This window comes from Chamaea fasciata, unplaced genomic scaffold, assembly GCF_029207755.1.
Source record: "Chamaea fasciata isolate MVZ Bird 193981 ecotype frontalis unplaced genomic scaffold, bChaFas1.0.hap1 SCAF_3, whole genome shotgun sequence".
NCBI lineage: Eukaryota > Metazoa > Chordata > Aves > Passeriformes > Sylviidae > Chamaea > Chamaea fasciata.
In genome coordinates this window covers 761,292-781,807 of record NW_027094088.1, presented here as the reverse complement: position 1 = coordinate 781,807, position 20,516 = coordinate 761,292, and the positions used below count along the sequence as shown (strand labels likewise).

At 40.4% G+C, this 20,516-nt stretch overlaps 1 protein-coding gene across 5 annotated transcripts in view; it reads right to left on the bottom strand.

The window, feature by feature from the left end:
• MAP4K3 (mitogen-activated protein kinase kinase kinase kinase 3) overlaps positions 1-20,516 on the bottom strand; it is a 56,965-nt gene that overhangs the window by 19,747 nt on the left and 16,702 nt on the right. For 2 of the 5 annotated variants that reach the window (XM_066177641.1, XM_066177642.1), the window contains exons 7-18: positions 19,187-19,229; positions 18,468-18,540; positions 16,024-16,155; positions 15,677-15,739; positions 15,513-15,594; positions 15,303-15,413; positions 11,680-11,755; positions 10,649-10,707; positions 8,086-8,148; positions 3,701-3,759; positions 2,510-2,548; positions 2,180-2,233 (exon numbers count right to left, since the gene is read on the bottom strand). In XM_066177641.1, the coding sequence (XP_066033738.1) occupies positions 2,180-2,233; positions 2,510-2,548; positions 3,701-3,759; positions 8,086-8,148; positions 10,649-10,707; positions 11,680-11,755; positions 15,303-15,413; positions 15,513-15,594; positions 15,677-15,739; positions 16,024-16,155; positions 18,468-18,540; positions 19,187-19,229 (854 nt within the window). The remainder of the gene's footprint in view (positions 1-2,179; positions 2,234-2,509; positions 2,549-3,700; positions 3,760-8,085; positions 8,149-10,648; positions 10,708-11,679; positions 11,756-15,302; positions 15,414-15,512; positions 15,595-15,676; positions 15,740-16,023; positions 16,156-18,467; positions 18,541-19,186; positions 19,230-20,516) is intronic. The other 3 variants (XM_066177643.1, XM_066177644.1, XM_066177645.1) reach the window with 3 other exon arrangements.

Here is a 20,516-nt window from a genome sequence, read left to right as displayed (position 1 = left end):
ACAGCTGTGAAAACTTGACAACCTTCCACGTTATTTTCCTTATTTTTAAATTATGTTCAAAGTAGTAAGACATCTGCTTGTTTGTTTACAGGCCAACAACTTTTTTCATTCTTTTCAGGAGTTTCTGTCCTGGCATCTTATCTGTTTTTTGGATTTCAGAGAAGCTGGAAGGTTATTCTGAGAACAAGTTCCCCTGTGTCATGTACTTCAGCTGCTTTGGTGGTAGAAATTATCTTCTCTTAGCAATATGGGGCCAAGCTGAAGCCCTCATGAGGGTTCAAGCTCCATTTCCATTTTCTTTTGTATTCTTCTTGCATTTCTGACAAGCAATGTGACTGGGCAGCCAAAGAAAGCAAAAAGGCAACGATCTGGCGTGCATGTGCCAGATGCGTGTACAAAGTGTGTGCCCTGATTTCAACAAGAGGATTTGGGGGCAGTTTGTCACTGCTACTCCTGCAGGGCAGTGCCCCAGTCATTTCTGCTTTCCCAGTTGCCATAACCAGGCAATTCAAGCATCAGCAGCCTTGCTGCACGTGAGAGAAAAAGAAACATCACAACAATCAAAATTATTAATGAAGAGTGATAACTTTATATTGTTCTCTGAAACATGGATTCTCGGCTGCTACAATCACCTGGTTTCATGCAGTGGGAGCAGCTTGGGCTGGAATGGCTACACTGGATTCACTGGTTCTGTTCTGGATCTGAAGGGAGAAGTGACTGAGGTCATGTGTGCTCCACCTCACAGAACAGAAATCAAACCAAAGCCTTCAATCTTCAGTGGGCTCCACAGAAAGATATTCCAGACCAGGCAGATGAAGCAATAATTGCAGCAGATACCAAGGGAAAGGCACAGATGCAGAATCCGTCTGACCTAAGGCAGAGGGATTCAAGCTTTTACACATCAGGCCCTCTCTGTAGGGCAGAAGTACTTAGGGTGAAACACCGGAAGAAACAAAAAATACCAAGACAATTCTGGAAGACCATCAGTGACTACTGGTCCCAGGGTGAGATGAATTAGAACCTCTCCAGAAGCTGTTTTAAGATTCTTTTTTGCCTACCTAAAAACCAAAACCTACACAACAGTGACATAAGCAGCTGAAGCCAATGCTGTTTGAAATTTCTGATGGAGCTCGCACAAGGAACAAGGATCTCACAGCACTGGACAAAGAAATCCGTGCTAGCACTCCAAGACAGCAGGGATCAAGAGGTTCCAAGCCCTGGAACATTCCTGAAGCTGATGATACGGGCAACAAACAGCAAGAAGTGTGGGAGGCAAAAGAAACATTAAACAAAAAGGTTTGAACAGACACAGAGCTGTACACAAAAAAAATCCACAGGTTCGTATGGATGGATGAAGCAAGCCGAGGTGGCTCACAAAAGCAGGAAAATTACTCAAAAAAAGAAAAGAAAGAGAGGTTACAGTTTGGTTCTCTGCAAGAGAGAGATGCCAGCAAGAGATAACACATGCTTTAAAAGCTTTTTGTATGAAGCAACAGCTTTCCAAATTATCCATTAACAGAAAGCAAACAAAAATTACATCTCAAAGGCATCGTTCCTTTTGGTCTTTACACCAGATTTCTTTAGGAATGTAAGTCTACACGTACTGCTTTTGCTTTCTCAACTGTTTCAGCTCTCATCAAACAGAGCCCAAGAATACTCATACCAGTGGGATTTAACATGAACATCATGAATTTGACACATGCCTTTGCAGTCACAAAACCTTGCTCTCTCTGAGTAAAGGAAGTCAGCTCTATTCCAAAAACCAAGCACCCATACAAGCATCCTCCTAGTTGAGAACACAGACAGAACAAACTCAAACATCCAGAGAAGCCTCTAATGCATACATTTTATCTACTTTTCATGAGCTTTATTTTAATATACAGTTATCAGTTCTAAAGAAGGCACTTGGACTGTAGTCAGACAACTAATGATGCCAAGATTTTGTTCCATAATAGAAAATGAAAATTGTCAACCAAGATTTCCCCCTCCCCCCAGTTTATAACCATCAGCAGAATAAGATTTATGGTGATGTAATCCAGCAACAACATTAAAATACCCATCTTTAAAAAAGCTACAGCAAAAAGAACACCAAGTTGCTATAGAATGTGATTCAACCTTTTTTAAAAATACTCATCTATTCCAGAATCTGATTTTGTTTATTTTTACAAGAAGGACTTACTGTTTAGAATCATCGTCTGCATCATCATCATCTTCTAAATGTGCCACGTGTCCCCTAAGAAAATGAACAGGGTACTGTGGTTGAGTGAGTTATATCAGAAACCCCTCGACTGCTGTGAAAGATTCTGAGCTCAACATCTACCTCTTTTATAGGATTTTTCTGCCTTTTTTGAAACCATTATTGCTGTTTAAAGTACAGCTGCAATCTAGACAACTAAGCCTCTCTAAGCAAGCACAAGGACAAACAAGAATCAGTTGGGACAGACAAAAAAAAAAATCAATGCACAAATCACTTCTGAAACACACAAGAGGAAAAAAGAAATCGAATTACCGCTGATGTAGTTCTTCTTCAACTGATTTTAAGAGACTCCTTCAGCATTAAAGAACAAGAAGAACATAATTTAATTGTGGTACACAAGCACAATCACCCAAAGCCAGAACAAAAGCACCTATGATCCCATCAGTAAATAATCCAAAGCATGTTATTTCAGCTGGCTTTCAGAACATTCATCCAGCATCCAACAAAAATGAATATAGCTGCAATTCTCTTAAATTTATTGTTCACACAACACCCTTTCATGTGGGTTTATTAATCAATGGATTGCAATTAAGTGCAATGGTTCTTTTTCCTCTTACTGTAAAACGAAGACTGTGTTACTTCAATCCAATTTAAAAGAAATCCATAAGGAAATCTTAATACTAAACAAAAGAAACAGACTGACAAGTATGAAATTACTGTTGGGATAAATTAATTCTTCCCTGGTTAGTTTTTGTAACATTCTGAATTTCATACTCATGTTTTTGTCTGAAAACACAGAGAAGACCCACAGGACTAAGGAACAAGAGGCTTTCAAAAGATATCAGTACTGATTTTTTTTTTCCCCAGTTAAAGACTGTGCAAAAATATCATGTTCTATGCTTAGGTCTCCTGCATTTTTAGTATGATTTAATTCAGCAAATCAAAGCCGGGCATCCTAATTCTGGCATGCAAAAATGTAATCAAGCAATTGTGTGTAAAGGGAAAATTACATGGAAGATTATTTAGTAAGATTAATGTATCAAGATGATTAAAGGTATGAGCATGAAGTTAAAGGGCTTGCCAAGAAAGGTAGGTTTTATTTTTTTTTAAAGCATCTATAACTGCATGTTTCTTGTGCACTACAAGATAAAGAAGGGCACAAATTAATGGCAAAGAGCAGCACTGGCAGTCCCCAGGTGGGGTAAAACTGTGCTCTCTGGGACCCATCATGCAAAATATTTTGTAAACAAGTAGACCAAGATAACAGCTCTCAGAAGGAAGCTTGCATCACCACAAAGTGGTCAATACAGCCTCAAATACTGACAAGTGCTGCGATTCTACACCATTAGAGTTACTATTATCTTAGAAATTAACAAGTGGTTTTGGAATTTTAACTGATAGAAACACGTTTGACCTATTTCATCACATGCGTTTCAGCTAATCTGTCCTTCTATTAAAACAGGTTTAATGAATTAAAGACAGAAAACGCAGTTGCTTACTCACTTATTTCCACCCAGGAAGTAGCCACACTGAGGCCCATGACCGTATTCCAGCTGTAGATCCTAAAACATAAGAGAATGAATCTGTTAGGATGAACAGGTGAGCACCAACACACACCCTGTGCCACGCTGCTGTGACCCCTCTGCAACACCTGAGACCCCAAACCAGCTGAATCCTCTGCCCTTCCTAACATCACTCAGGCCCACTGCACCCAAAAATCTCCTCTCCGCTCCATCTCTAACTCCTTTTAACCCTGACCTTAGCTCCTGCCCTGCACACAAGAGAGCCTTTGCTCAAATAAAGCCAGGAAACAAAACAACAAAAATAATACAACAGTAAGAGAAAAAAAAATTAAATTTAGGACTTTGCAATCTACCAGATTCCACAGAGAACCCAGCTACCCCTGACTGGCACATTTAGCAGACATTTCAGAAGGGGAGTAGTTCTGGCAGGGAGCCTGAAATCCTTTAGCACAGGGAAACATTCAAAAATAAGCAGAGAGGACAGTAAGTGCTTTTATCACTCTGGTTATACCAATATACATTAGGAAGATAATTTCTTTTGAAAAAAAAAAAAAACCTCAGAACAGAATTAATAAAGCCAAACACTCCAGCAATCACGGAGTGCAGGCTATGCAGAAGATGTGGCAATAGGCCTTCAACACTATTTTTAAATAAACAGCATAATGGTATAAATATTTAATGCATTAATGGAATACAGGGACCCCACTGAAGCACAATCAAATCTGCATCTGCTGGGAGAATACTGCTATAATTACAGCCTTTTTTTCTTCAGGTGGATCACAACAGGAGAAATCTGAGCTGAAATTTGCTCCCAAAATAGTGAGTGTATTCACCAGGAGAAAGAAATTATTGATCTCCTAAATTAGTGATAAATGGAGCTACACTCTTCCCTCTCAGGAAACATTTTAAAGGTCTCCCAACATCTGCTGTTGAACCGTATCAAAAAGCATGTCACCCTTCAGCATGAGGCCCAGCTACCCAGGCTTTAAGAGGAATAAATCTGGATTAGATGGGGCTGATCTTTCAAAAGGGCATTTTTCAACATCAGAGGAAGTCTCACACCAGATCTGCCAGCGTTCCAAGCTGACGAAGTAGAAACCACCGCAGCCCTCAGCTCCAGGCTGAAGGGCAATCACAAAGCTGTTAATACAAAGCCGTAAATGTTGTTTTTTGCTTGCCAAGGAGTTTCAGGTTGTATCCCGCACCCTTTAGTCTGCCCTGTAAAGTTAAGTAGTAGTTTGCACATGGGTGTGTCCACCACAGCTGTCAGTAGCATTTGGTTGCTTCAGTGACTTTATATATTTTCCCAAAACAAGTGAAATACTGTGGAAAAACCACTATGTAACTGATAATTACTTGACAGAAAAGAATGTCTAGGTCAGAGGGCTGAATAAAAACTGCAAATGCAAGCCTGGTGCTTGCATTTCCTGAACCACGGAGAGACTGACTTTTCAATCTCTGCATCACCTTCATTATACATCTTTGTTTTAGAATTAAATGATCTCCCCAAAGCACCAAACTCCATCCACTTCTATGGATCTGACTCCTCACCACCACAGGATGTTGTACAATCAAGAAACAAATTCAAGTTTCTTTGCTCCCCGTACTTCCATTACTCCTGCGCAATCTCAAAAACTTCCACCTGCAAGCACTGATATTTTGAGGATCCAGGCTCTGTTCACAGAGCAGAAAAATCACAAGACTGGACACATAAGATGTCACCAAACTCACAAGCAAGTAGGTGAAACAGGTTGTGTGAGTCTCTGTAAGAGGATGCCAGAACAAAGACTGGGGGGGAACCGTTGAGAAAAGTAACCCCAGAACAGAGCACTGAAATCTGAGATTTTCACCTTGAAGAGACAAGCCTTCAGTGCTGCAAAATGCTGGGCAGACCCAAAATGTCTGTCCATTTGAATTTCCACTGTGCAAGGTATGGCTATAGATACACTGTACAGCAGTGGCAAGGAAATTATTGAGAGAAAATAAATAAACCCACCTAAAACAAAAGGAGCCCCCTCCTCTGCCACCAGACCTTTTAAGAGCTACTGGAATTTTCCTTATCAAAGATGACTGCTGCCAGAATTACTTATGTTTAAATGTTTTAAAGGGCAAAACCTTTGTTTTGATTGTGTTTACTGTTGTGTAACATCCATCTGACTGTGGTTTAAATTGGACATGTATACTCTTCCTAATCCCTTTAAACATTGCTGGTTCCCACTCCACAGGTAGGGTCAAGTACTCCATTACCAGGGAAATTTCTCCTTTTGACCTCCTGAAAAATACTGACAGCTAGAGGGGTTTTTAAAAGCGAAATACATTTTTCTTCTACTTTTTACTTCAAATACACACAGAATTTATAATTTTGTATTAACTAAACCTATTCTAGCTACATCTTTGATACAGAAACATTGGTAAACACTGCATGTATCCAGCAAAGCCTTCAGTCAGCTGTTACACTGCACCAGAACACCCAATAGAAAGAGATTCTTTTCAAAGCAACACATAAAGGTATGAAATCTTATGACTTATGGATTTCTACTGGGAAGAACACATTAGCATTAATTACTAAATTACTGCATGTGGCCCAAAATATGCCTCAATCTATGAAAACTTTTAAAAATGATTTTAGGTCTGCAAAGGAATTGTTACTTATGAGGTATTTTATAAAACCAGTACAACAGCAGGGAAAGAGCCCAACAGTAGCAGGTGATAACATCATGCTTGTGGGAAAGTATAATCATTTCCTCTTGATAACATTTGAAAAATTCATGTACCACTTCTCAAAGAACATATCTGAAACCAATAATGTCAGAGCAGGAGAGGGGGAAGGAGACACAGAGAGAGAGAATCTCTGATTAGTACCTCCTACAGAAGAATGGGCCAACCAGTAATTATCTCCTCTGAGGGTTAGATCCTACTGAAGGATCTCACAAATAATTACCACCAACTCAGAATTCTCCACTTTGGCTCACAGTGAGCACAGGAGGATGTGAGGAAAGCAGTGAAACAGAAAGGGCTGCTGAGTGACTTTAAAAGCACATCTCACGATTGTGACAACAGCATTTGGTAAGTTTTATAAGAGTCACAATTTTTGAAGAGTGTATTGAACAGCATGGGGTAGGAGGAGGATGGGGGTAGGAGGAGGATGGGAAAGGACAGTCCAGTCATGAGACATGTTCTCATTCTGCTCTTAGACCCACAGATACCAGGCTAGCAACACATGTGACAACACTGAAAGTAGCATTAAAATAAAAAAGAAAATTCTCAAAAGTGTTAGACTGCGAAGAGGAAACCAAAAGCAAAGCAAACTGAAAAGCCAAAACCACACTCTCAAAACCAGAGGAACTGCACAGGACGGGAGTGTTGCCACCAGGTAGGGAAATCTAAGCTGATCTCAAAACAATCCGTGAACACTCTTATAAGGAAGCAATACAGCAATTTCTTTCCAAGAAAGGCAAAGGCAGTCTAAGCTTGCACTAATTATGTTTCTGGCAGATTCAAGTCACACCAGGCGGAGAGATGATGTAACAAACAAACAAAAAACCTCTAAGAACAAAAAACATCTCACCAGACCCAAGACATTCTAAAACACCCCGGTTTCCCACCCTCCCCTTTGTGCTCTTATATTAAACATCTCAGAAACCCACAAAAGGCAGTAAATTAATGCTCTTCATTTAGTGCACAATGTGTCTTCCTTCTTCTCAACAGTTTGTCCAAGACCTGAATGCATTACTCATCTAACTACACGAAGAGCAGAGAAATAAGAAAACTCACTTCCTAGAGTAATTTCTACACTGTAATGCTAACAAAGCAAATTCTTTAGCAGTGAAGCAACAGAAAATTTGGAAAATGTATCAGACTTCAAATGATGCCAAATGCCATTGAAAACAGTTACGAGCCCACATTCTGTTATTTCTATTAAGTGTATATTCATTCTGTAACATAATTACCATCTGGAGAATTCAGAGACTTACACTTACATGATTTTATAGTCTTGCATGGGATCATTTTAAAAAAAATCTACCAGACAGAAATACAAAGAAAATGTTTCTTCTATTTTCTATCACCCTCCAAAAAACTAACTAATTATGCACCATATGGCAGTGAAGAAATGAGAATGAATGCTTAACACTAAGCTCCTTCTATAAGAGTGACTCAAGTTAATATGAATACAGGTTAAATACTGTCAATGCTGCACACAAGAATTGCTTTCTACACTACAGAAACACACAGACTAATAGTTACACTGAATGGTTTTTACACAGATGGAAACACCACTACTACTACAACAACAGGACAAAACGGGAAAAAGGAAAACAAGGACAAAACTAACACTGACAAAGAAAGGCATAAGACAAAAAATACCAGGTTAGATCTTGCAGTGTAGTATATGTCTTCTGAATTGTCCAAAAAATCGCTACTGTCAGGCTGTTCATTAGATAGAGATCAAGAAAAGCAGATTATTTATATTGTAACTGAAAGCCAGGTGCACATAACAGTAAATTTTCCTGCTTAAAATAAAATCCTGTTAGTTGAAACTCAAAACCATGTTAAGACAGTTCTGGGGAGGGGGGTAAAACACAGCTTAGGGAACAGTCACATCACCAAACAGCAACATGATGAATTATTTACTGTTCATCACCTGAGCTGTGGCAATGTGTGACAAACTGTCCCAGCAAGAGCCCAGCTCAACACCTCAGTGCAGCAGTGACAACTCCTCATGCTGCAGGCTCCAGGGCTTTGTGCACTCACGCACTTAAACTGAGTGTAAGTTTAGGCAGAGGTGAGGCAGAGGCAAAAGCATCAGAAGTGCTTCAATGAAAACAGATGCACACTGTTATTGCTGGAGGAAAAGTCATCTCCCACTTCCATTTCAAAGACTTTCTCTGCCAGAGTGGGTAGGCTGTCACAAACTTCTCCCACAGACTGGTGTGTGCTGAGGCTCTTTGTGAAAGCATCCATCCTTTGAGGAGGTCACTTGTGTTTAAACTGTCCATTGGTTCTTCAGCTAATCTGTAACTGTGTGCTTTTAATTTGGTCTCTGGACCCAACATCGTTAGTTCTGAAATCATAGATCTGGTTTATCTGGGAAGAACATATCAGGTCTGCATGCTTCTTTCTGGAAGCAGTTAATTTTCTTCTTCAGAAGGATCCAAACAAGCAGAGGTGTTCCACATACACAGGTCCCACATATGCAACATCTGACCAGAACAGACAACACTAAGATATTTTCTTATCAGCAGAATTAGTCTGGATGATTCAAGTCCCTTCGTCAAGCAGCAAGAACTTTGGAGATTCCAAAGTGCAAAGGTCCTGACTGCTAACACACAGTGTAGGAAACACCTCGAGTCCTCCCTTCCAACAGCACCTGTCAAAGCACTGCTCTCAAAACCTGTGCTTTACACCCCTGAGAAAATCTCTCTCCAGCTTAGCAACTCAAGTTCCTGTGGTACAATAAAAGCACCACTGCCCCAAGGAGTTATCCACTGTGGTTTGTACAGTCAGACACCGATAAAAAGAAAGAAATGGGGAAAGTATGTTTAAAACTTCAGCCTCTCCACTAACATCTTTTTTTAATTAAGATTCTGTGTGTGTATAAATAAAACTCTTAATGAACAAGAGCACGATAATTTCAACTACACAATGCTTACAATTGTATTTTCTTTACAATCCAGACCATGCAACAGGAAAGCAAAGACAAAATAACTTGGAATCAGTTCAAAGCTGATTTTGAGTTAAATGATGGGTTTGTGGAGGAAGCACTGCCTTCATTATCATATTTAATAAAAACTTACACAACCAGGGCTCCTAAATGATGCTGTTATGCAGTTCTGTCAAGGTGTAAGTAACACATCTGAAATACTTGTGTAAATCCTACATATGATTTGGTAAGCTGTTCCCCTCCATCTCAAACAGGCACCACGAACTGAGGCTCCCTGTGCAGCCAGTTCTGAGAACAAGACCAAATACAGCCTCACACACTCAGAGTCTGCTGACCCACTACCAAAGGGCAAAGCACTTGGAAGGATTATTTCGGTCCAGCTACAGAGCACCACAAGGAAGTCTGTGTGAGAAATCCGACTCACATGTGGTTTGTAGACTACAGAACATTCCTGAGTACACACCCTCCCAAAAACCAACTCAGAGCACAGCCACTGTCCCTCCCTCCTAGTTACTAAGCCAACTTTTTCTCCTTAACACCTGCCTTAGAAAAACAGAGAGAACACAAGCCTGCAGTGAGGAAGCCGAGGAGTGTCTTTTTATCCAGGAATGTGAAGAAACTGCCCAAGGGCACAAACGTGGAAAGCAACAGTCTCCAGAGAAGAGAGGAAGCTTCTGCAATTGTGAGAGAGCACAGACACCTCTTCCCTCACAGCTTCAGTTCTCACAGCCCTTGCACTGGTGGGTCCACAGGAAGAAACCACTGGCAATACACCTTGACAGAAAATAGCTGCCAGACTCAGCATGGCTCAGCCGTGATGCAGGGCCACAGAAGGATTATTCACAGAGGAGAGTCTTTTAAAATGCATTGTACCTCTCCCCCAAGCTCTCAGTTTTATTATTTCCATTGTCAATACAACAACAACAGGGAGAAACAGTTGAGTACACACAGGAATTTTACAATTTAAAAAGTAACTCTGTAAATAAAGAGAATGATATACTGGGCAGTGAGGGATAAACCTGCAACACAAAGGGCTCTTGCTTAGCTCAGACAGCACACCTGGCAGAAAGCACAAATGAAGAGGTTTGCTACATATAGAGTGAATGTAGTGGCACAAAAAACTCACTATGATACAACTTGACAGCAAAATCACAACCAAGGTTAGTAGTACCGAGGAAGCAGGCTACACATCTCGGATTTCTCCTCCCCCACAGATATTTGCAGGGATTAATGTGCAGTGCATAGCCCATGCTGCCTGTTACTCACAAATTCATGATGTGGCTCTGTCTCTTTTCTCAAGGGTGGGTCAAACTTTACTTGGCCAACTAAAGAGGGGAAAAGGAAAACAAGAAGTTGGACTGGAGTTAGACAAGACTCAGCTCCAAAGGCTAAAAAAAAGAAAAAGATCAGTTTAATGAGTGTATCACGTCCCCACTGACAGACACTTGTGACACACGGACATACCAAACTCACGCCTGCTAGAAGCTAATGGGCACAGAAAGTATTCTTTTATCCCAAAGGCAGCCCAGCCACCATTCCCCTCACCTTCTCATTAGAAGGAACGTGAAAACCACGGAGCAAACAGGGTAGTGAAGTGTCCTCCTTAGAGGTGCACTACAGGTGTACTTTAGAGAAAAAAACTATCCATGGTATGAGTTCACTGCTGGATCTGTTCTTCTGAAAGACTCACGAGCACTAAAAAGTGCTGAATGAAGTTTGGCATGAATTAACTGCATTTTCCAGGACAACTCTTTGGCAGGAGTTCTTGAACAGTCCTACTCTCGATTTTACCTTAAGAAAAAACAGCTAAAGCTCTAAGTATTGCTCTGATTTAACTCAAGCAAAATAATTACTATAACTTGGGGGGTGGAGTCTGCTTTTAATGGCCAGTGATCAACCTCCTCCCATCGTGACCTCTATATGAGTGTTTCAATTCAAAAGCAAATCCAAGATACGAAATTAGGGAAGAAAAAACAATCCTTTGCCGTTTTGCTACCCAGCTGAATCTGGCATTGGTGTGAATATCCTCGCTGGAGTAACACATGAAGCTGTGTCAATCAGCTCTCAGAAGAGCTCAGGCTGGCTCTCGTACAATTAGGATGAAGCAATAATGAACTCTGCTGAAGTGCTGACAAAGGGTGTATACAAATATTTCACACAACCTGTATCTTGAACTGAAACAGCCTAAGCTTTTATTTTCCTATGTGTCACTGAAAACGTTTCTATGTATGTCAGATACCAAAATACCAGCTGAAATCATATCAATGATTAAATATTGTCACATTACACGTGCTTACAGTTGATCTCCGAGCGTGTCTTTTCTTCTCTCCCATTTCTACTTGTCGAATGAATTCTGTGAGGTACAAGAAGAGGCTAGAAGTGAAAAATGAAATATTTAATATCAAAATATACTCGCTTGAAACCCTGTATTGTGTAACAGTTTTTAGCAGGCTTCTTTAGCATAATATTAAAAAAAAAGAAATCAGGTGAAAGCTAAATGTAAAGATTGCATGCATTTTTTAAAATAGTAAAGTTAGAATTATTTGGGGATATTTTAACTGTTGAGTGCCTTCAGTACAAGTGATTTCAGAACACTGCATTTGAGCAAATAAAGCTAATGCTGGCCAGCATTTGTCTTTGCTCACAGAGCATCTCCTTTTCTCACCATTCAGTTTAAGGGTCTTGGTAGTTTTTAAAATGAGCAGCAAGGCTAAATCTGACCTACGGGCAGATTTCACTCCAGCAGATACCGAAATCATTTTCCCAGCTTTTAACTTAAACTGATCTCTAAAATGCCAGCAGTTACGTTATTTAAGCAGATGAGAAATCTACCTGAGGTTTTCAAAGCTGAACAGAAAGGAGTATTCCTGGCACTCCTGTGCTGTGTGGCAAGAGATAGCAAAATTTCTACAAATTCACCTTCACATTTATATTCTGCCTCTATTTACTCCCTGAATTTCTATTTACTTCTCTACAAGATGAAGTGTTCTGCACTTTAAGACCTGGCTTTCTTTTTATGCCTCTGTTGGATCTTCCCTCTTCTTTCCACATTCACCACTGCAAGTTCTCTTAGAAATGTGGGGGCATTCTACACCCTCGTTCACTGCCTCAGGGTCCATGCTGAGCACCTCTGCATGTGAATCACCCTTTTGTTACTAACACTACTGTTGCCGTACTTTCACAGAGTCAGAAATAGCTCAGAAACTCTGTTTACTCCTCAAATACTACGTGCAAACATCATTTCCCTTCTCCCCATCTCATCACACACTACTTCCTTGATTCCTGTAAGGATCCAACACCTGTGCATGGTGATTCACCTCCCGTTTTTGTTCACTTTGCTCTTCCTTGAAACTGGAGAGACTTACAGACCTGGGTGTGTATTTTCTCCCACATCTCTCAGCAGCAGTTTTGTTGTTTCTCACAGCTTGTGTCCATCTTTCCCTTCCACAGATCCATCCTGTCTGTTGTGCACTCTCTGGGCTTTGAAAACGGTTGGTGACAGCATGCCAAGGTTTGATCTGATACCATGTGCTGCAAGGTTGCTCATTTATAATCCTTCGTGAAGAGGCCCAGCCTGGCTGTGCCTGCTGTGTGTGCAGCTGGAATTGCAGGGCCAGGAGGTCTTTTCACCTGGGAGCACCTGTACCCTGACACAGGTGCCTGTGTTGCACTACAGACAGAGCCTGTCCTCCTATCACCTTCTCCATGGCCACAGAATTACACTCAGGATCAAATCTTCATCTCTCAGTCATGAGGACAAAGTCCTCGAGTCACCCTGAAATACCTGCACTGACACCAGGCTGATACAAACACCTGACATCTGAGCTGGGCAAGAGGACAAAGGAATGGAGCTTGACTTCCTGGCAACTGCCATTTGGGCACAATTTCCATCGTGGTACAGGTCTCAAAAGCAATCTTATCCCCAAAACTTGCTGTGTGCTAGGCAGAAAACGTGAGCACTTTCCTCTCTGCAACCTTTTCAGCGAATATCACGTTTATCCTGAGAATCACCATCCCAGAAATAGGGAGAACAGGCAATTGTCAACATCTCCTAAGCCCAGAGTCCCAACCAGAGATCCTGCCAGCGACTGAATGGGAAATTAAGTGAGCTGGGGTAGGGAAAAATACTGGAAATGATACAGCTGCCAAATGAACAACTGCATGAACAGGAGAGCCTTTTAAATTTCACCCAAACAACGGCATGGGTTTTAGTTTTCACACATGAAACACTTCACCTTTCAGTTTAGAATGATTTAAAGACATAGTATAGGCAATTGTGACAAGCACAGGACTGGCCAATCCCTAAATTAACATCTCCAGCTGCCTCTGTGAGTAGGTGAGTTTTGAGGAAAGTTAAATTGTGCATTAAAGAAGCACATCCACTTCTTATCCCACTCGTTTTATTATGGGATAGACCACAATGCCAACGACTGCTCTGCCTGTGGTGAGATTCTCCATCTGAAACACAAAACTTGCTAAGCTTCTCCACAAACAAGGCACAGTTTTCGCTCCTGATACCACACTTCATTATGATCATTATTCATTATTATTGATAAGTCCTACAGCAGACAACAGAAGAGCCTTAAATGCCAAGTCACGAGGGACTTATAAGAGCAAACATTATTTTGTGAGCTAAGAAACCTCTTAAAGGGCCTCAGAGCTCTCACCCAGCACTGAGCACAGAGAGAACTAAAGGACACTGAAGAGCTTCTGGTGAGAAGATCCAAGTTACTCAGTGCTGACTCCATGTGCAGTCAGACACCTTTCTCTTAAATGACCTGAAGGCCAACCACATTTAGGATTTCTTTGTGTGTTTGACTTGTTAGATATTTTTTTATCAGAAAAATCTACTAAATTTTTCTCCCACTCCCACTGTGTACATTTGCTTTGAAAAGTATTGACTATTATTCCATCCTTATGCCTTCATCTCTCTCCCCCTTATTTAGAAAGCATTGCACTCCATAACACAAAAAATTATCTCCTTCACTTTGGCTTCTTTCCATGCTTTTTATTTTAGCTTTAAGAAAGACTTGGTGCAAGTCAACTTCGCTGTTCAAGGGGGTAAAAGCTCATTTAACTTGTGAAATCTGAAAACTAGTTGCCTGTTTTAAGCTTCTTTTCCTCTGAAGGCATTTTTAGTCTAGTTCACCCATTAAAAAGAATGTAAAATATGTAATTAAAGAATCAATGGTATTTGTGGTAAAATGATTACTTTTTTTTCTTCAAAAGAAGGCCATCAGTCAGTAAGGGAACTGTAAACATTTGAAAAGTATTCCCTAATGTGCAGGAAAGTATGAAGACAGGATGAAGTAACAGAGTATCTATCTCCTTTATTTATTAAACACTTCAGTCCTGTGCTGTTCATCATCTTACATAAGCACACTACTTTTCCCCAGCTGTTTGAGCAGAAAATCAGAAACTCTGTGACAGAACTGTAAGGGAAATCAAGTTTCAGAGTATTCTAAGATGGAAAAATACAATCTGCAAAAACCACACATCAAACCACTGAACAAAAACAACTACAGGATCATTCTCTCCTACCCAGGTATACAAACATTTTTATGAATGCTTTCTTTGCAGATGGAACCATAACTCCACAAAGAAACATAGAGCAGAATGCATGACACAACTCAGGACTGGAGAAGCAGACCACAGTTACTGTTTCAAAATTGTTGAAGAACAGCAATAAACAAACTTTGGAAGTATTTAAATCTCTTTCTCTTCAAGCTTCCCTTCCCAAAAATATAATGAGTTTTGCCAAGTGCCTGTATGAGTGACAGAGCAGCACAAGTAAAAGTAAAAGCAACCCTTGAAACTATTCCCAGATCACAAAAAATCTGGGGCTCAATTAATCACAATCATTTAGTTTCACCGGCAAACAAAAACTTCATCTGATTCTATGATTAAAAGATGTTCCTACCTCAGGATCATCATCATCAAAATCATGGTAAGTGGAATGATCAGGATTATTCATTTTATCCAAAAGTTCAATGGCAAGACTTCGATTTAATGGCTGGGTAACAAAGGGATGCTGAAAGAGGGAAACACAGAGATTAAAATTCTGGCCACTCATATTAAGCATATTTTAATTTTGTAACTTTAATAAAAACCCTCATACATAAATTTATACCTGAAGCAACTTTTCAGCTGTAGGTCTTTTTTTAGGATTTTTCGTAAGTGCCATTTTCACAAAATGATGGAAACTATTGGACCTGTAAAACCAAGTGCTAAACTTTAAAATCAATTTCCCAGTACGGCACATTCATTATCTACTGAAACAAAAAAAGTACTTACCATTTCATTTTGTCCTTTAATTTAGGAGGCTGGAAGTTGCTTTTTGTCATTAGAAAAAGTGCTCTGAAAAAAAAACAACCGCATTTCTGTGGTTCTGCTGCAATACACTTGAGGTAAATTATTAAACACTTTATTTAATAGGCAGGAAGAAGCCCCGTCAGTTGAAGAGACTCAAGCAGGACTTTATACACTCATGCACCAGAAGGAGTTGTTACAATTTCTGTCCTGTTCACTCAGGACACCCACAGCCCAGTGCCTATGCAGTACACCCAAACCCCACAGGCATCTCCTCAAATGGATTATTTCATTAGCTGCATTTCCCCAGCAAGCTGTAACCCCTCACTAACCTCATTGGATGCAGGTCAAACATTGGAGGCTGCAGTTCAGCAAGCTCTATTGCAGTTATTCCAACTGCCCACAGGTCACAGAGCTGGTTATAGCCACCTTTCCTTTCTACTGCAGCAACTTCTGGTGCCATCCTGAACGGGAAAAGACATATTTGGTGAACTTCTCACCACAAATCAAACATTCTTTGAACACACAGTATCCTCTTCTTTAAAGCCCTCAATCTGTAAGGTCACAGTATATACAGATATCCACACACATAAGTGTGTGTGTAAAACATTATGCAATGTACACCTGAAGTTCCCCTCAGTCATCTTCTAGTAACTAACAGGCAGTTCCTAAAATTGTCATTTAGGAGTACGTGCATGAAATCAATCTGTCTCAGACTAATTACTCAACAACCAAAGCGCCTGAAGTATAATTATTCAACTACAATAAAATAATACCCAAATTTACATGTTGCCCAGAAAGTGATCCACTGACTCTGAAGAAGTGAATTCTTACAAGAGAAAAAGCAGTAAAATGCGTCAGCTTTCTTGTATCCTGAAAGCATGAGAGTCATTGTCACCTCTGTGTAGAGCACTCCTTGTTTGTAAAGCCTGTCTCACTCACAGCAGGTGACCTCTTTAAGTCAACAAAGTGGTTTCACGTTCTCAGGTGGCAAAAATGAACAAACACAACTGGCACATAAACAGGAATACCTAAAGGAAATGATTCACTTGGAACTGTCACGTGTTTTGAATGGCCAAAGTGAATTATGAATTTGACTGTCCTGTGTAGCCCTACAAGGTGGTGTTGTTTCTTCTTAACTTTGAGCTCTATCAGTCCAGATCACCTGAAAAGTGGCACTAAAAACTCAATAATGTAACACAGATGAAGTCACTCAGAGTGCTGCAGCAGAGCAGCAAGCAGCATCCCAGTAGATGCATTATTCAAATACAGGTATCCAGTGGTGACAGCACCAAGGCTGCCAGAGCTCAAGAAGTGTTTGGGCAATGCTCTCCGGCTCATGGTGGGACAGCTGGGGATGTCCTGTGCAGGGCCAACAGCTGGACTCAATGACCCTTGTGGGCCCCTTCCACTCCTTATCTGTAGGTCTGAAAATATCAGCAGGTTTGGTGGCAGAACTTACTTCACGTTTCCATAACTAAACCACATTTAGATATATTTCTTCCAGAGTTCATTAAAAATCCCAATCACCCTAAATCAAAACCGAGGGAGTTACCACAGGAGAGGGGGAATAAGGGTTAAACATTTCCATGGAAGGGTTACCAGCACTGCAGCTCACCTGCCCTGAGACACAGGTAGATCTCATGTCCACTAAAACCTTCACATGGCCTGCTCCAACTACATTCTCTTCTCTGCAATCTCAAACATTTTGCTTCCTTGCTTCTGCTCTCAAATCTCTCTGCAGCTTTGCAAACAACTGATGCTTTTCATCAGCATTTAACCTACGTAAGACTTTCAAAGTTCTTATTTAAGGTCATTTGGGAAGCCTGGCACCACTTGAAAGTTACAGGCAAGGACTGAGGTTACACAGACACCTTGGGAAAGAGACACAAACCAATCACACAGCCATGACTGATGGGTGCCTGTGTCATTCTGAAAGGGAAGTGAAGCCTTGGTGTGAAGCAGGATGCTAAGAATACTGTGCTTGGCTATTTCAAGCCAATACTTGAGCGTAGGATTTTCTCCATTATATGTATATTTTTATCTTGCACCTACTATGCTGTCAGACTACAGAATTTTAGAATCTGTCTGTGAAACATATGACATGAGTGCTGTTTTACAGTGGAGAGTGGGTCTCATTCACTTCAGGGTGAAAGGGGACAGCCACTTTCAGTAGGAAAAGGATAAAATGAAAGGCAGAACTTTCAGAAAGTAAGAAAAATTACACACACTAGTTAAATGGGGAAGAATGGAGATGCAGTATAGATAGAACTGTATCACAGGATTCCATCAGTTTAGGTAAATAAAGGAAGAAATGGCTTAGAGAAACAGTTCACAAGTGGCAAAAGTCTGTGGCTCTGTGAAGACAAAGGAAACTCATCAACTGAAAAGTTGCAGAAAAGCTGTATCTAGGCTGGAGGGGAAATAACCTCATAAAACACCAAAATGGAAAATCAGGGAATAAAAAAATATTTCACATCAAAGTTTAAAACGAGCAAAATTGCTGCTAGTTTTTAGGTTTGACTAAATTAAGACAAATTAGTCAACAGTGATGCCACTACACAGCCTTTCAAGTTTCCAGAGCATTAAAGCCTTTTCTCTGACACTCAGCTCATTGAGGATTTGGAACAAGTAAAACAGACATGATCACCAGAAAGTCTGACACAGCTTTAGTGGTTAGGCTACCCAGGAAGTGACAGAGCATGCCCTTACCACAATTTTTCAACAGTTTTATATGTGTTGCCATCATATTAATGGTCAAGTAAAAGAGAGTTACCAATATGGGGTGCCAATGAATGATTTCCTTTTGGCAATTGTAGCTGTTATCTGTGCAGATACTCCAAAATCAGCTATGAAAAGAAAAAGGCAAAAACAAAATGACAGTTACCAAGTGATTCGATGTAATTAATTGTTAAAGAACACAAGTTTGGTTTCCCCACTGTTAAGAGGTTCTTAAATAGACTGGAAATATTTAACAAAAAATAAATATCAAAAGCAAATAATAGAAACTTGGTCTGTCTCAGATACCATCGGTCAGCTCCCCTCAGTCACTTGCCAAACATGCACACAAATGTCCCTCATCCACACAGGGAAGGGGAGGCTGGCACAGGAGACCGAACAGGTACATGAAGGGTTTTAATAAGACAGAACACCTCATTTTGTGACACCAAAGAGATTCTTTCAGATAAGCTTTCAAGGTACATTTCACGTTTAAGGACTCTGGGTGGCAGATTTTATTAAAAAATTACAAAACCCTGTGATTTGACTTTTACTTTTCCCTTACAATATCAGGTCTTTTACCTCACTGTTCCAAAATTACTCCAGCTAATCCTCAAATACTAATTGGATGGTTTAGTTAGATACTGCCAGCAAGATAAAAAGAATTTTTATATTCACCAGTTCCTTACATGAACCATCACCTCATTAAACAGAGCATGCTGCTTCTTAGAGCACGTAAAAATATTAATTTTTAAGCACTAAGGAGTATTAACTCACCTAATTTTACATGTCCATTATCCGTTAAAAGAATATTTGCTCCCTTTAAAAAAAGAAAAATTTGCTTGAATTAAAACATGCTGATTCCTCCAATACCACATTAAAAAAAAGAAAGATGTGGGATCTTACAGCAAATTAGGGGCCAAACACAAAGCAAGAAGGATTGTGTTCAATAAATCTGCAGCCTTATCAAGGAAATGTCTGTGAAATTAGCAAGCTGCCACTCTGTTATGAAAAAATCTCCTTGGATAGACCGTGTTTTCCATTCATTTTTAGTTTAGCCTATGGCACTACAGAGTTTGCATTGCACACAAAACCTCTCAGCAAACAGCATTTGCCTGGGCTGATTAATTCTTCCTTTTTTTCTATTTACAATGACTCCAAGGAAACAGGAACTCAAAAGGTCAAAGTGGAAACAATTTCATTTTCTTTTATAGCCTTAAGGACCTGCCTCAATAATCAAGCATTTAGCAAAGCTACTTCCGTCCTTATGCAACAGAGATTCTGTTCATGCTGGATTTGGAGAGCTCATTTTTGTGTGGCTGTGTGCTCCACTCACTTCAGCTCAACAACCAAAATCAACCCAAAGCAGAGGTTTGCATTACAAAAATCACAAGATAAAAGGACTGAGAACAAACCTGATTTGAAGCCCAAAACCAGGTCCAGGCTGAGCTGAGTGAAGGTGAGAGCTGGCAGAACACAGCTCCAAACACCAGCCCTGCACTGCCCACCAGGGAGATGGAAAGGCAGCAGAGACGAGCCTCCATATGGGTGTTTTTACAGACTGTGGCTTTTCCCGGGGCAGGAAAAGTCAGGCCTGCAATGAAAGGCAGCTAACCTGGCCCACGCTGCACAGCAGAGTTAATGAGCTTGGCAAACACCGTAACAGCCCTGCATACATGCTCTTGACCTTGTTCACCTTCCCAGCTAACAGGACAGGTACTCTAAACATGGAACTCAGCTACTGAGGGAAGCAAACACAATTCAGCAGTCAGGCAGCCTGCAGATGAAGACAGTACTTTTCCACGCTCACGAGAACAGTTTTATTTTAAAACAAAAAATCCTCTCAATGTAATCACCGTAAGCACTTGTTATTAGCACAGCTCTGCTTTGGAAAAGTATCTGTGCACTGTACCCTTACAAGCATTCTATAAAGTACAGTGGAGAACATTTAATTTTGGTGGTTGAAGTAATCTTTCGTTCAGAAATTACTTCTGTGACTGCTCAAAACCCAAATATTCTTCTGAAGCCACCGAGAACAACTTGGAATCAGGCTGCATGAAGGCAACTACGGCTGAGGCTGCTGGGGGAAAAAAAAGAACCCAAAACC